General features: G+C 38.8%; 1 protein-coding gene across 5 annotated transcripts in view; it reads left to right on the forward strand.

Annotated features, from left to right (window-relative positions):
• The window catches only part of LOC105223801 (uncharacterized), a 41,770-nt gene that overhangs the window by 16,197 nt on the left and 8,843 nt on the right, over positions 1–16,730 (forward strand). For all 5 annotated transcript variants that reach the window (XM_011201655.4, XM_011201653.4, XM_011201656.4 and 2 more), the window contains exon 3: positions 1,288–1,405. In XM_011201655.4, coding sequence (XP_011199957.2) covers positions 1,288–1,405 — 118 coding nt within the window. The remainder of the gene's footprint in view (positions 1–1,287; positions 1,406–16,730) is intronic.

The following is a 16,730-nucleotide window of genomic DNA, read 5'->3' on the forward strand; positions in this document are numbered from 1 at the left end:
CTGTTTACTTTGGAACACACCTTGTACTTGTTTAATAACAGTTAAAACGGAAAAGTTCAGCTCCTTTGTTTAATCCCAGAATAAATTATGAAAGTTAGGCCTTTTTCAGGTCTCTAAATGGGCATAACTCTTTAATAGCAATATACATTTTGCTGTGTGGATGGACCGAAGCTAGCGAGTATGAACAATTCGGATATCGAACGCTAACTACTTTCGATTCGTCAAGCTTTGCAGTGTGGTAAATCGAACATACAACTGGTATAAATGCCAATATACAATAGATAAAAAAGGGGCAGTAGACCTAATGTCGTGGTGCATTCCTCGGCTGTCAATAGATAAAAAAGCAAGCATTTTTAGTGATGTATTTAAATACTCCGATAAATTCCACTCGTTGCAACCGAACAATAGACCAAAGCGCCAAAATATTGTAGATAGCAGATAAGTGGCTATTTGAAGGCGGTCACTTTTCTTTTCTATTTAAATGGGGAGCCAAAAATTCCGCTGACAAATTTTATTACTTTACTGACCTTATGTAATTATACAATGATACCGCGGATATTTTTAATATGCCTACATAAATATATATGTACTTATATATTAACTTGTATGTATGCATGTAACATGAACCTACCGAAATACATATATATGTATATGTACGTTTATGCATAAATTTATGAACGTATCAATATCAAAGCGTTAATAAAAGCTCATTAAATCAATGAAAGGCCTAATTAAGAGATTTATGGAAAACCATACGTTACACTCCGTTATATCATGTGCCATGCTCCCATGTGTAACATATTGTTGAAATTTAACGCGTTGAAGACAAACAAAATTATAATCAATTTAAGAAGGAAATGATTACGATTTTTTATTGATTTTGAATTGGGTATTTACTGGTAGCTGCGCTGCAATGAAGAGCCAATGCGCACTTTATGACTTTCATTTCAGGCCTCGTTCATGGCTGGGAGTATGGAAGAAAGTCGAGTAGCGGATTATTTTATAAGACATAACAATTTTGAAATCGTATACTTGTTTATATAAATGGAAAATTTGGTATTTTAACAATTGTATTGTAGTTATGGACGTAAAAATCTGAAACCAAGTATGTACTCAAAGCAGTCACAGTTACCAGGTAGCGGCGTTTTACGTAAAAGCAACGTACCTGCAAGTTCGAAAAAATTAAATAAGCACCATTTTATTTAAATAAAATATTATTATTTCACGATCACAAATATAAAGTTCGGTTTTTAAGTTACAACCTTCTTTTTCGGTCTTATTTTGCAGGAATATGCTGATGATGAACCTGATAGAGGCTCCAGAGAGCAGGAAATAAAAAGAAAATATACCTTGGATACGCCGGAAGGTGTGCAAAAGGATCACAATGCATATGTGCAAAGTCAGAGTAAGTAGAAAACTCTAAAAAATACTCAAATAAAATATCGATGGCTGAAAGAATAATAAATCGGTAATATTAATATTAAACATAATAACCCTTCGGGTCCCTATCTACGCGTAATTTTCTTCAAACTTCCTAACTTCCGCCGTGGTCAGTGCTAGGGTTCTACTGGTAAGACTCAGTCACTTAATACTTATATACACGATATGTTCCAAAGTAAACAGGACTTTTTGAATCTAGCGTCCCCTGGTGGCGCCATCTATATGTCGACTGGTGCGTTAGAATCTGCTATCTTTATCGATTGTCTAGTTTCTTTTATTAGAACAAAAACTATGCGTCATTTATTGATTGAAATGAATGAGTGAAGATCTTTCTCTATTTTCCGAAGATTAGAAACATTTCTCCAGCTTTGTCGACCTTATCTTGCCAGTAACGCTTCTTTCTGGTAAGCAGCTCCTTTTTTAAAAGCCGTGGCCACTCTAAAGTAAATACAAATTTCTTGGTGTCTAATAATGAAATCTTGTAATAAGTCCATCTTATACCAATTTTGAGAAGAGAGAGAATTTCGACTTCAAACAAAATACAAGAACTGTTTCGATATGACACGTATTTTGGCTATACTAGAACGAAAACTATGCGTCATTTATTGATTGAAAATAATCAGTGAAGATCTTCCTCTTTTGTCAATAGTTTTGAAGCATTTTTCCAGCTTAGTTGACCTTAGTTTGTCAGTAAAACTCCGAATGTTAGCTTCCTTTTGGCCAGTAGTTCTTTTCTAAAAGCATAGCCTTGACCACACTAAAGGATGTCTTACGGAGTTAAATCACTTGATATTTTATAGGTGAATCGTTTCTTGGTCTGATTCCGCCATCCAAAATTCGTATTAACAGAGTGATGGTTTTCGACGCTCTATGGCTCTCAGTCTCTGTCTTTTTAGAAATATTTAGCAACTAGGTAATATTCACATTGACTTAAAGAAAAGAGGAACTATTATCATTATTACTGTTTACAAAAGTTTGACCCATTAATGCTTTCAAGTATTTGCCACTTTAAACTCAATTATAAGTGTTTCTCAAAAAGAACGGTACTAAAGTAGACCAATAGCTCAAACGACAACATAGTTTTTCCCCGACCTTTTGCCATTTCAAATTTGAATCTACAGGCACAGTACAAAATTTTCCCGTACCAGTGAGACAAAGAAGGAAAGACCCAAATCAGTCTCTCATACGTCGTTCTTAAGCCTTGGGCATCACTGTGACATTGTGGCAAATTTTGCGAATAGATCTTGGCCTACATCCGTACAAGATCTAACTGACTCAAGAAGTGAAGCCGCTTGACCACCAGAATCGTCGTGTGTTCATGGATTGGGTTGAGAAAATTATCCGGATTTTCATCAAAAAATCATCTGAATGGTTTTATGAGAGCCTAAAGAGTATTAGCAGAATTGCTCTGAACATACCCGTTGAGAATACCTCTGACTATGTCAAACATTTGTATATAAGTTGACAGGTGGTTTGACAGCTACCCCTTAAGGAAATTACACATCTTCGTCCAATCTTAAATAAATATGCACTGAAGCCCATATAATGATATAGGATTCCAAAAACTCTATTTCCAATGAAAAGCATATACTTTTTTGCACATTTTCCTCATATAGCCTTGCCTGCAGGGCATCCATTGTTTGAGAAGCAACCAACTTTATTTCGGATACATAACACATAGTATCTCATTCTTTTAAGCTTACGTCCATTTATCAGTTTTGCTTAAATCGTCGGCACGCCAGTACACAACACATACAAGCGTTTAAACTTGTAAACTTCACCGAATAACTGGGAACACCAGATATTCAGGAGCATAAGTGCATGGCAAATATTTGTAGAATTGCTGCTGCTACATGAAAACGGAATGTTATCAGTGTAGACTTTTGCGAAATGTGTCATTGTGCCGGCAATGATTTAGCGTTCACCGGTAGTTAGCTGACGGTCGCAATGCAAAGGTTTTGAGAAACGGAGATAACAAAAAGTCAGTTGATATATCTGAGGTACATTAAATGTGGCACTTATTTACCTGAAGCTAGGGGAGGTGAATGAAGTCAAATTTCGAGGAAAAGTTTATTGGGTCAATCGTTAACAATTTGCAAGGCGAAACTGTGTCAAAATACTTTATTGATCATAATAATAAATTTCGTATATTTTGCATAGAAAAGTATGAAGGGTTCGTTGAGATAGAGAATACATAGAGTGTATTAGAAATACACACGCTCCAAGTCGGGCAACTGAGTTGGGTCCCAGTTTCGCCTAGTATCGAAGCATTTTTGTCCTGTGAAAATATGACGATGCCATAGAAGTGTTTCGAAGCGCCATTGATCAATCAACACGAGAGTTTTTTTTCAGGGATTGAGAAATTGTATGGGATCCAGTGTAAACAAATGTTTTTGTACAGTCAAATGTTCCTAAAACATTAAATGTATGCCTATAGTTGTCTCAATCTCATAATAGGCCAGACGATCTTGCCATATTAGTTTGCGTACAGCATCAATCCGGAACAATGGATTTTGTACGACCTTTACGAATTTCGTCTTGGAGTAATCTATGGCCTCGATTGAATTCACAAAACCCTCGATAGACACTAGTCCTTGATGGGCCTACATGTTGCTGAAATAATTCACGTCGAACTCCATCTTACACTTTTGAGTAAATATTGTGAAATTCAGATCCCCTTCTTATATATCGGTATTATTCAAAATCTCGCGATTGCTTTAACTTTTTAGTAAATATGTTTGAAATATAAGTTTGGATAAGTGGTAACTTACTAAAATAGTCTGCTTAATACGAGTCAGTTTAAAAATTAGTCCGGCACTGTCTAGTTTATTTTGAAAATAATCGTCATACTGAGCGTACTATTCGCAACAACAACACCCATCTTGAGATCCAGGATTCCACCGAGAGAAAATATAGGAGCCGTAGCTGAGAAGTACAAAGACCGTGGAAAGTCGATTCGGCGCCGTTCGCAGCAATTCGGACTGACGTATGGAACGACTTGGAGCATTTTATGTCCACATGTTAAATCTGTTGAAAACTTCAAAGAAGATCTGACGCTTTGAACCCAAATTTTGTTCAGCGATGAGAACGTAACCATTGGACTCAACAGATGGAACTCTGAGACGTAGCCATATCTGAAAGAGATAATCTTCAAAAAAGTAGGGATCCTCGAAATGGATTAGCCTTTAGGACCACATTTCGGTTTCGCTAATCAAGAGATTTATTTTGAGTAGGTGGTTTGCCTTCTGACTTCAAGCCTAGTTCCTGAGTTGGTGGTATTACCTCTAATCTGGTCGCGGCATAGGCGTTTCCTTTTACAGATGATAGAATTATACCGTCTTTGCTCGGTCGTTGGAGCGTCGTTGGTTGTAAACAGGCGGTACCGCGGGAACCTCAGGTTGACGTTTGGGATGGATAGACTAAGTTTTTGCTTCACCATTCTCATTCACCTATCTCTGCGTTGGGTAATGGGCATCCTTCTCTGTTAGGTTAGATTTGGATTGATATCTATTTTAAGAAGTATTTCGGATACTTTCAAGTATTAAGTAGGGCTTACGTGTTTTAGCTAAAACTTTAACTTAGAACTTAGACGAAGGAAAACAAGTGAATATTGGATTTTTTGCAGACACCTTGCCAACCGACTTCAAAAACACAGTTTCGAGAAAAACGCGTTTAAAGACGGCAGCCAAGCTAGCCTCGAGCACACAAGTTCTCAAGGCAGTATCTTCGAAACCATAACTCAGATCAACTTGAAAATTTAAGACAATATTTAAGAGATTTTGGAGAATTTATAATAGCATAAAAAAGTTCGATTTTTTGATATGCGTAAACCCCTGTAACCCCTTATACCAAAAACTCGACCCTTGCAAAATTTTCGAAAGTACTTAAACTGCACCCGAACTCAGCACTACCCAGCATGTTTACCTTGTTTACATAAACATAAATGTTACATAAACCCATAAATTGTTTGCTTCCCACAATTATATAATTAAATTTAAATCTCCATGTGTGTGCGCGATAGTCAACGTGACCACCAACAATTTCACGCCACTAACCCAATCAAATAGTTGAGGAAGTGAGTTACGAGCCACCTGTAACATACAAACACACAGGCGAGGCAGGTAATAATTGCCAGACAATTAAAGTGTTGTCAGCAATAGCTTATGGGCTCATTAATTAATTAATCTTCATGAAAGGTGTGCAATAAAATCACTCGAACTGCGCGCTGACGGTGTTGATTGTTTATTTGCCATTCATCTGAAATATTTGCTGCCGGTACGCGGCGCAGCAGCAGAGCCATAATTGTCGCCGTTTAGTTTTCAATGTGGCAGCGCGTTGCTTTCAATTTGGACACACCGGTGTCAACGGTGTGCGCGCGCACTCATCAAACCCGTGTAAATATTGGCGTTGCTACTGTTGAAGCACGTTTGACGGCTTCACATTGGAAACAACCAGCTTGTGTTTAATAGTTAGTTATGTACTCAGCATGCAACACACATATCTACATATATATACTATATAAACATATATACATATGTATGTATATGTACATCTTGGTAGTTAGACCATCGCCCGTTTGTCTGCTTCATACGATAGTTTAACGGTGCGTCGCCTGGTCTCCGAGCAAATGATAATTATGACGGCAATTGGCCATGACGTCGCCATCACTTTTCTCTCTTGCCATTTAATAAAGTCATATGAACATATGAAACGCCTACAGACACGTAGAAAGCATAGCTGCGTTTGTCGCGTTGTAACGTTACCGCCTCCGGCATGGACTACACCGCCGAGTTTGAGAGAAAGTTTGGGGCTGCGTTGTGCTCATCTGCAGCTGTTTCACGGCATAGCGGCCGTGCATAAGGCCGGCGCGTGCGCAACCTATCGATCCATTCAATACTTGTGTGCAATAAAGAGAATTGCCCGACCGACCACCCAAGTGCAGTGGCAATTTACGTCAGTTCGCAACAAGTTGGCGGCCATAAAATGCGAAGAGAGCGCATACTACTGGGGCAATGCACATTATTTATGAGTGACCACAGCAGCAGCAGCGGCAGCGCGCGGCTCAGGCTCAGGCCAGAAGAATGCGCGGCTATTCAGGCTAGCGGGCGCACAATTTTCCGTGTTATTCGCGAGTTCGGGGGCCAAGCACTAAAGTAGTACTTTCTTGTGTTGCATGTGTATGGCTGTGGCAATAAAAGAATCGATTACACTAAGCTTACTATGCGCTTGTAAAGAAGCCAACACAGTTTGATTAGCTAATCGTTTGGTTTGATGTAATGTCCCACGCGTTCAAGCCAATAAAGTCAATCATGTTGGTGAGCAAATTTAATACTTCCTTAGTCAATATTTATTTGCTTATCATTACTTTATTGGATTATATAAATTTTAGTGTCTCAACAAAGTCAAGTTGTGTTAAATCTGATACTATTATGTTTTATATCAACTTGACATATCTGCTGATAAACCCAAACTCACAGAGTGCTTATTTTGGTCTCTATGATTTTAGTTGGAGAAATTATTTTGAGCTCGTTTAGTATTGAAATATTGTCAGTGAATTACTTATTACTAGATCCTATACAACCAGGTGTTTTGTTGGTAATCAAAAAATGTATTAGCGGTTTGAGAGACCCTCCAAAGAAGTCTTGAATTTGACGCAGGATTTCTATAATTAACGATTTACATAAATTGGATATGGCAGTATGGATCTAGTTTACATAATTACGAGTTCAACCAGACATAAAATTCATATCGGAATTGAGGATTACTTCAGTTTCCTTAGGCAACTGCTTTTTGTCTAGTTTGCCTTACACCTATATTTTTGAGAGGAGTGGTTAGTTATGGTATTTAAGTTTAATTTTACTTAAGGTCCGATAACCTCAGTCTTCTTTAGAAAGCTCTTCTTTATATTCTTCAGGAGAGGGTATGCTTCGAACATGATGTAGTGTGCAGAATAGTTCGCTTTATTATTAATGACAGGTCCCTAATTTTTATACTCTCGCAACAAAGTTGCTAAGGAGAGTATTATAGTTTTGTTCACATAACGGTTGTTTGTAAGTCCTAAAACTAAAAGAGTCAGATATAGGGTTATATATACCAAAGTGATCAGTGTGACGAGTAGAGTTGAAATCCGGATGTCTGTCTGTCCGTCCGTCCGTCTGTCCGTCCGTCCGTGCAAGCTGTAACTTGAGTAAAAATTGAGATATCGTGATGTACACGTATTTCTTGGCTCCATAAGAAGGTTAAGTTCGAAGATGGGCAAAATCGGCCCACTGCCACGCCCATAAAATGGCGGAAACCGAAAACCTATAAAGTGTCATAACTAAGCCATATATAAAGATATTAAAATGAAATTTGGCACAAGGGATCGCATTAGAAAGGGGCATATTTATACGTATTTTTTTTAGAAAAGTGGGCGTGGCTCCGCCCCCTACTAAGTTTTTTGTACATATCTCGGAAACTACTATAGCTATGTCAACCAAACTCTATAGAGTCGTTTCTTTCAAGCATTTCCATATACAGTTCAAAAATGAAAGAAATCGGATAATAACCACGCCCACCTCTCATACAAAGGTTATGTTGAAAATCACTAAAAGTACGTTAACCGACTAACAAAAAACGTCAGAAACACTAAATTTTACGGAAGAAGTGGCAGAAGGAAGCTGTACCCAGGCTTTTTTTAGAAATTGAAAATGGGCGTGGCATCGCCCACTTATGGATCAAAAACCATATCTCAGGAACTACTCTACCGATTTCAATGAAATTCGGTATATAACATTTTCTTAACACCTTGATGACACGTACGAAATATGGGTGAAATCGGTTCACAACCACGCCTTCTTCCAATATAACGCTATTTTGAATTCCATCTGATGCCTTCTCTGTATAATATATACATTAGGAACCAATGATGATAGCGGAATAAAACTTTACACAAATACGGTATTTGAGCTGAGGTATCCCTTGTGGAAAAATTGTTGTGATCGGACTATAACTTTTCAAGGTCCCTTATATCGAACACGAAGAACTCAGTGCCTAACCTAACCTAACCTAATTTTTCACCGAAAATATCGGTAAATCTCTCAGAACTTAATTCTAATTAATTTTACAGCAAAATAAAAAAATATGTAAATGACGGATAATGAAATCTCGATTATCACTTTATCATGCGAGAGTATAAAATGTTCGATGACATCCGAACTTAGCCCTTCCTTACTTGTTTCATCTGTATTCATATGGATGTTATAACGGTAATATTATGGAAACATCCAGAGATATCTTGTCACTGTTCGAAGTATTGTATTCCATCACATTTTTAACATCCTCATCTGGATTCATACAGATATCACTCTGGAGACTTTAAGTTACATCCCGTCACTGCTCAAAGTATGGTAGTCCGGCAGGTATCTAACTTCTTCTTTGGATATAGGTGAATAATAAGGCAGTAATATTCTGGGCAGTTTGAGAGTTATTAATGACAATATTAGAAATAAAAGTCAAAAGTACTTTATGAACGACCGTTGCCTCATAAATTGCTGATTTTATCGATATTTGATTTTAATTGAATTAACGTCAAGACTAAATATTTACAAGGTAATAACAATTAATGATAGTTATGGGTTATCCCACCCGACTGAAATCGATGAGATGCCTTCGAAAGTGAACGCCCACCTCCTTAACCTTTCTTCCTCTTCAATGTAAAGAGCCTAAAACTTTCCCCTAGTATATTACCAAGAACCATATTTACCAACTGGACTAAGGAATATTGGCTAGTTTTCATTTTTGTCAACGACGTTAAAATTCCGACAGTGAACAATACAAGAATTTTGGATGTTAGGTTTGATAGTTTGTACTTTACGCCATATACGATCAAAGTATAAGCTTGCAACAATATCCCCAAGTCACTAGCTGGCAGCACTTGAGGAAAGGACAAAGAAACGTTGCTGGCTACTTACAGGTCAGTCGACCGCTTCGTGTCTCCCCTCGAACACTTTCATAGGGAGGCCCAGCTGATTTCAGCTTAAGAATATAATACACTCCTCTTCAATCAATTTCTCCCGGGATGTTTTTTGCAAAAAATATCCTTCAAGTTACTTATGTACTTAAAGCAAGATCTTCTCTTAGAAACCTTAGAAACATCAAGAGAATCCTCTTCTTATTTACAGGATTTTGTCCACCTGCTCTTTCCAACGGAGTGGAAGTCTTTCTCTTCCTCTGTTCCCCTTGGCGGAAACTGCGTCGAATACTCTCAGATCTGGAGTGTGTTCATCCTTTCGGACGATATAACCTAGGCAACGTAGCCGCTGACTTATAATCCGCTGAACTATGTCAATGTCGTCGTATATCTCGTGCTACTCATCGTTCCAACGACTGCGGTATTCTCTGTTGTCAAGATTAATGGTCCATCCTTCGCATAACCTTTCTTTCGAAAACTCGAAAAGACGATTCCTCATATGTTGCCATCGTCCATGCCTTTGCACCTTATAGCAGGACGGCGATGATGATTAACTTGTAGAATTTAATCTTTGCTTGTCGAGAGAGAACTTTACTTCTCAATTGCCTACTCAGTCTGAAGTAGCACCTGTTGGCAAGAGTTATTCTGCTTTGATTTTCGAGGTTGAAGTGTTTCAAAATAGACAAAGTTATCTACGACTTTGAAGTTATGACTGTCAACAGTAACGAGGAAGCCAAGTCGCGAGTACTGCAGTGGGTTAAACTCCCCCATGTTTGATTCTCAGCGTTCAGTTTGATGGCAGCTATATGCTGTAGTGGTCCGATATTGGCGGTTCCGACAAGTTTGAAGCTTCTTGTAAAGAAAAGAATGTGGGCAAAGTTGAAGAGCGATATCTCAAAAACTTTACTACTTGGCATGTAAACAGATGGATGGACAGGCGGATAGACAAACGGACATTACTAATTCAACTCAGCTTGTCATTTCGATCATTATATTCATTTGTATGTTATAGAGTCTCTGATGTTTCCTTCTGGACAGACCTGACACACCCAGTTCGAGTGAAAAAGTTTCTACTTTCGTGGCAATAAATTAAAAATGAAATTATATACTGCGGCAGTCAAAAGTTCACATTGTTTTCAATATGTAACATAGCAATAAAAAATTTATTATTTTCGCCGAAATTGAAAGGCAAGCATTTCATCAGCCAGACCAATGTTGTGGCAATTGCAATTCGTGCGAAAGTGTTCTCTACGCTTTTATGAGTGAATGTGTCTAAATTTATTTGTGTGTCTATATTTATTTACGCGCATGTGTGCGCACATGAAAATTTCTTTGAAATTCCACATTAATCGATTTCATCGTTAAATATGTTGCGATTTTATGGTTATGCATTTCAATGAGCGCGTCTGCGAATTTTATCGGCATTTCTGCTGGCGCTAATAAAGTTTGGAGGGAGAAACATTTTTGCAAGGAAATGCATAAATATTTACATGCCTGCATATGTACATATGTATGTCTACTATGTAGTTTTAAACACTTGTGCTACATGCCACACAGTGCAAGCAAATATGCCACATTCACTTACATGACGCGTAGGCGCAATGCAACCAAATCTACATATAAGTACATATGTATATTTATGACTGTATGTGTGTCAATATGTTTGCGCATGCAAATATTAAACGATGAGCTATAAAATATTTAAGTGCAATGCTACTACCAACGTTTCTACGTACTCCGGTGCCACGCATGCAAAACACTTTGTTCAAATCGTCCACTTAAGCGCCACTGAACTTGAGTAGCGCAGCGTCCCACAGATGAACGCACTCCACCAATTGGCGGCCAATGAAATCGCAACTTGTGGCCATGCAACGGTTTATGCACATTCATGGCACACACAACAAACGTGTGTCATGTTCGCGTGTGTGTGTGTGTGAGTGTGCGTGTGTAGAACTTTGCGGACGCAAGTTTTCAATTGCTTGGAATTAGCGCTACAAGCAGTACCAAACAAAGAAGTCAATAATTTGCCCTTGTGGCATGCAACAGCACTAACGGCAATGGGCAAAACAACAGCACTCATGTGTGTACGCGCAGCGGCAATAAATAGCCAGACTGGATGTTGGCTGTGCCACAGTTGGCAGACAATTGCACCAAGTGGGGGCCCGAAAAGCAAGAAATAAAAGTAATAGGCGATAAAAAACGGCACATTTTGTTGTAGTGCACGGACACATGCATGTTGTTGTTATGCACATTTGTATGTGGCATGTCCTCGTGCATGCCGTGGCCGCTATATTGTCATGTTGGTTTGTGTTCGCGAACCCTGCAGTAAATCAAATTATTTCTCGATCGACAGCGACTATTTCAATTAGAGGCAATGCTCGCCTGCACTTAATCCCAATGAAAAGTTTACAGCTGTTTTGACCGTTTAATTGAGGAAATATTTCATAAAAGCGAAAAGGCATTAGAAGAAGAAGATATTCGTCCACTTTCTGCGCTTTGTAGGCGGCTAAGTGGTTTGGCCGAAAGTAGACTGAGTTGTTTGTTCCTTTCGGTCGCTAATTCGCAAACCGTTTGACCCTGTTTTTGTCAATTAAGCCCCGTTAAAAGCTTTCCAAGCATCCACTTTCCGCTTCGGACACTATTCAGAAGCTTTTACAGCTTCAGCCGTTAGTTTGGATGAAGTTGTCTTGCCCATACGATACCAAATATTAGCTCAGGGATCTGTGTTGATGCTGGCATAAAAATATTATACATATATAAGAGCGTTATAATTTTATCGTTATTAATGCAAGCAGATCAAAAAATCACTAATATCCACTTTCCGGTCACACTTCGCTTCGCCTTTTTTGATCATCGAGCCTTCCGCATAACATATCAAGACGGATTTCATGACTAAGTCCCACAAACCATAGACAGCATTTTACGAAGCCCCAAACAAAAAAGTTGGTTTCTATAAGGGGAAGTATTGTGAAAAACTTTTCAGAACAAGGTCTCGACCAGAAAAAAAAATGTTTCTAATAGTGTTTTTTTTTTTTTTGTCACAGGAACATTCCTGCACTTAATTGTATTTCTGTTAAGAAATCGTTCTTAGAGGAGGAGTATATAGGAAGGCTGAATCGCCTATCAAATTGCAACCGTGTACACTTGATCTGGGTTCCGGAGCATAAAGAGGTAGCCGGCAATAAGCTGGCCGACGAACTAGGTCGCTCTGCGGCAGCGTGCAGAATGATGAGACCTGAAACATGTATTGTGGTAGGGTCGCACACCATAAAGAATTGCTCCGCACGGAGAAGAGAGTGGGGAAAGAACGGCACTGCCAAGAGCCAGCAGGAATGCGCCACATCCAGCTATTACTGGGAGAGTACAAGGTTACAAAGTTTAGGAATATGATCAACCTCCCCCGAAACAAATTCCGCCTCCTTGTCGCGCTATAAACAGGGCACTGCGGGCTTAGGAAGCACTTGTCCGACATGGGGATAGTCTCTTGCGCAAACTGCCGGTTTTTCGACATGGAATCCGAAACTCCAGATCACCTAATTCTAGATGGTCCAGCAATTTGTAGAAGCAGGTTCAAGGCTCTCGTTTCCAAATACGTGGACAGGGATCACATCTCCTCAAACCCGCCCAGCAAGCTCCTAAAATTGTTCAAGGTTCTGAACTTTTGTGACCATATGTGATATAGGAGAGGGCACAATTGACCATATGTTGGAGTGCAAAGCCTCAATTATCTTCTATTTATCTATCTATCCTTCTCTACAATAAATAGGACGGACTGTGTAAGTTATTCCCAAAACCATTGGATCGAAGTAGGCGAGAACGCACCAAAATTTATATTTGACCAGAAGCTCTTAACTCGGAAGTATTTTTCGAAGCTACTAGTTTCTGGCTAGAGACTTTATTTTTTCTAATACCTGTCAAGCCATGGGCACATATGAATTCTCGTTGGTCCAGGTTCTGGAGTCGTTAAAAACAACATGTTTGATCGGACCTGGATTTATAGCCGGCTCTGAATATCATTTCGGCAGTATTCGCTAAAACTATTAGGAGAACATTGTATGTCGTTATAACACTACTACTCCGCGCAATAGGATTCGACACTAATTTCCGATTAAAAATGTACTTATAGTACATTATAGTATTACCCTCGGAAGGTAATTGCGACCCCTCGACTTCAACTTCGATTATATTCATCAGCGGGAAGAGTCTTACAGTTTGAAGAATTCTATATCTGTTCAAAAATATCGTTAAGAGGATATACTTGTATTACTATTATGTAGGAGTTTTCGTAATTATCAATGCGTTCATCGAGGACTTTTCGATTCTCTGATTTCTAAGTAATGATCTCTTAACTGAGGTCATTGGAAATCAAGCTATGGGAAAGTCATCTTCGAACCAACGTTACTTTACTATTAGAGTTCAGTTAAGAAATCCTTCCTTAGAAATCTGATTATCGGATTTTCGAGAACGAGAATCGAATTTTCTAACGAAAAGAGATTTTTTGCAATTTTTCTACTATAACGATCGCTCAAAAATAACATATATACCGGTAAGAAAATAAGCGGTCTAATTTCTTCTGGATCAAACTGTGTCCCTTTTAAACCACTTCGGCACCAGTTCCAGGAGCACGGCGAAAAGGTTTTTATAGCATTTTAACCCAGCCGTAGCATAATTGCCTTAACTCAAATATTCAAAGGTCCGCACATAGTAATAAATATGTACATATAGCAAGGTTTGTAAGCTTTTGCCGGTCTGTTGTTAAATAAGTGGACGTGTGGCATGTGGCACATCGTAATTTGAAATGCACACCTCCGCCGCAAACTCAAAAGATTTGCAACAAACGTACACATACGTCGGTACATATGCCGGAACGCGACGTTTCGTCGTGACGCATGGCCAGAATATTTTAAGTCTCGATTACGCTACAATGAAGCATAGAACAACACTGCAAGCCACAACGGTCCGCTTTAGTCGCAATAATGTGGTTGACTGTTTGAAAGGAACTCACATACTCGTGTGTGCAACATGTGTTTAGTTACGTGTAGTCGCATTCCCGTGCCGATAGTTTACCATACCTGGAAAGTCGTAAATTTACGGGATAATAAAGTTGTTATGTGTTGCGGTCATGCCATGATGCCCGCCAATAATCCACTGACACGGTACAATTTCCGCAATGGAGAACTTGCGGCATATCAATACAGTAGCGCAAACAGTAGCGGTAGCGTTGGCAACAGCGATTGTTGGGTCAACAAATACAAAGAATGGCTGCTTATCAATACGTATATCAAACAATTCGCATAAAACTCGGTTATTGTCTATTGATACTGCTTCGAAGAAAATTTATTATTTTAAAGCATAGTAAATAGTACAAATGTTGGTACATAAAAAATAAAAAAAACTATCATTGTCAACATGATTTTTTGAACTCAGTGAAATAAATCCGCTCATGAGAATAAGTTGTCAACTTCTTGATCTATCATTTGCTCGAAGAAAACCTTTAAAGATATTTTTTCGGAGGGATATTTCGCTACTGCTCGTATCGATAACTCGAGAGCTTTATTATTGTAGCTCTGTAGAAAATGATTTTCCTGTTACCAATACGATTATAATAAGAAATAGTTTCATATCGAAATCAATATTATGCAATGTCTTCGATTCGCCACTTCCTGAGCTACCTAAGTCTCTGCTAAGGTCATCTGTTTGAATGCAGTACAAGAAATGAGCCGTTTATCCTATTAAAATGGTCTAAATACTTGTTATCCTCCTTTTTATTAATTATGCCAGTTTATAGTATCTATACCAGTTGGCTGTTCGATTCGCCATCTTTCAAGGTCTATCGAATAGATGATAGGTATTAATTTGTAATGTTTTGTCCTAGCATATTTTTTACTGTTGTCGCCTTCTAATGAAGAATTGCCCTTATCAACTTCAATGGACTTTAGTTCACTTATATCGGTATCTGCTTGAGACGATTGTCTCATGTCTCTAATTGTCACAATTTTAATTTAGTAATTCTGAGAGTCAGGAGTCTCATTTTGTTATTCTGGCAGATACAGTATACTACTATACTGCATGCTACTATACTATTTCTGCCAGCATACCAAAAAGAGACTCCTGACTAACAGAGTCACTAAATTACCATTGTGACAATTAGAGACATGAGACAATCGCCTCAAGCAGAATACCGATATTAAATTTTTTCGATTTTCATATAGACCACCAAATCAGTTTTCCTCCGTTAGGATTCAATAAACACGTATTTTTTGTATATCATATGTAGGGTCGGTTCCTATATTTGTGCAGTTGGTCAAGTGATGGAGGAATTTGATTATTATTCGATTGTTCCAATATTCCGAACATGCGTTGGTAAACTTTTGTCCTTGAACGTCATTATTGGTATATGTCGTCTGAGTGTCGATATTTTTGATTGATTGATTGATAGTACCGTGACCTTAGGTCTATTGTGGCCTCTTACAAATCACAAAGACTCACCCAGCCCCAGCATATTGATAAAGCCCAATATACTGCTGGGTGCCAGTTCTCTATCTGAAACATGGCTCCAGGGATATACAATCTGCACTTAGTTGGTGTTCTGGTGTTTCAGGCTCTCTGTCGCAGAACCGGATATTTACGCAACTAGGTCCTTGTTCCATAAGTGCTTCTTCAACATGCAGTGTTGAATGCGACCAGTAATCTGAGTTTGTCCCTAGGAAGGTTGATTGATTATTTAAACTTGTTGAAGTTGTTACCCCTCATCAGCAACTTGGCATGGCACATACCTTGTAGTTGTTGCCAATACCTCTCTCTACCTACTCCTTCTTCTTTGCGGAGCAGCTCTTTTATGGCATGTGGACTCACCCCAATAAAGAATTCAGGTCCAACCATGTGGATACTGCGAAGAGGACGAGCTCATCAGCCAATGAGCTATACCTTTGTGACCGGACACAGAGATGAGTTGCACTTGGTTACGTTCTGCTAGATTATTCAGCCGTTCTCTGCACTCCTGCACCAGTTACGATTTGGTCTCGTAGGCAGAGATTGCTTTAAGGACCGCTTGACTGTCGCTAAGTATGGTTGCGTTGGAGGTTTATCTCTATGCACCGATTTATGGCAAAGACTACAGCCTGAAAGATGCTACGAAAACTTTCCGTAGGCATGAAGAGTTTGGTGCATGGTCCTGCAACTCCAGCACCAATTTCCTCAAATATTTTCGAGCCGTCAGTGTACCACTTGATTGTACCTAAGCAGTAGCTCGAGAGTGGAATATTCCATTCAGCCTTGCTGCTAAGAGTAACCTTGAATTTCTTGGTGAAGCTTACCCTTTTGGTAATATTTTCCCTTG

The sequence above is a fragment of the Bactrocera dorsalis genome, chromosome 1 (assembly GCF_023373825.1).
Source record: "Bactrocera dorsalis isolate Fly_Bdor chromosome 1, ASM2337382v1, whole genome shotgun sequence".
NCBI classification, from domain to species: Eukaryota; Metazoa; Arthropoda; class Insecta; order Diptera; family Tephritidae; genus Bactrocera; species Bactrocera dorsalis.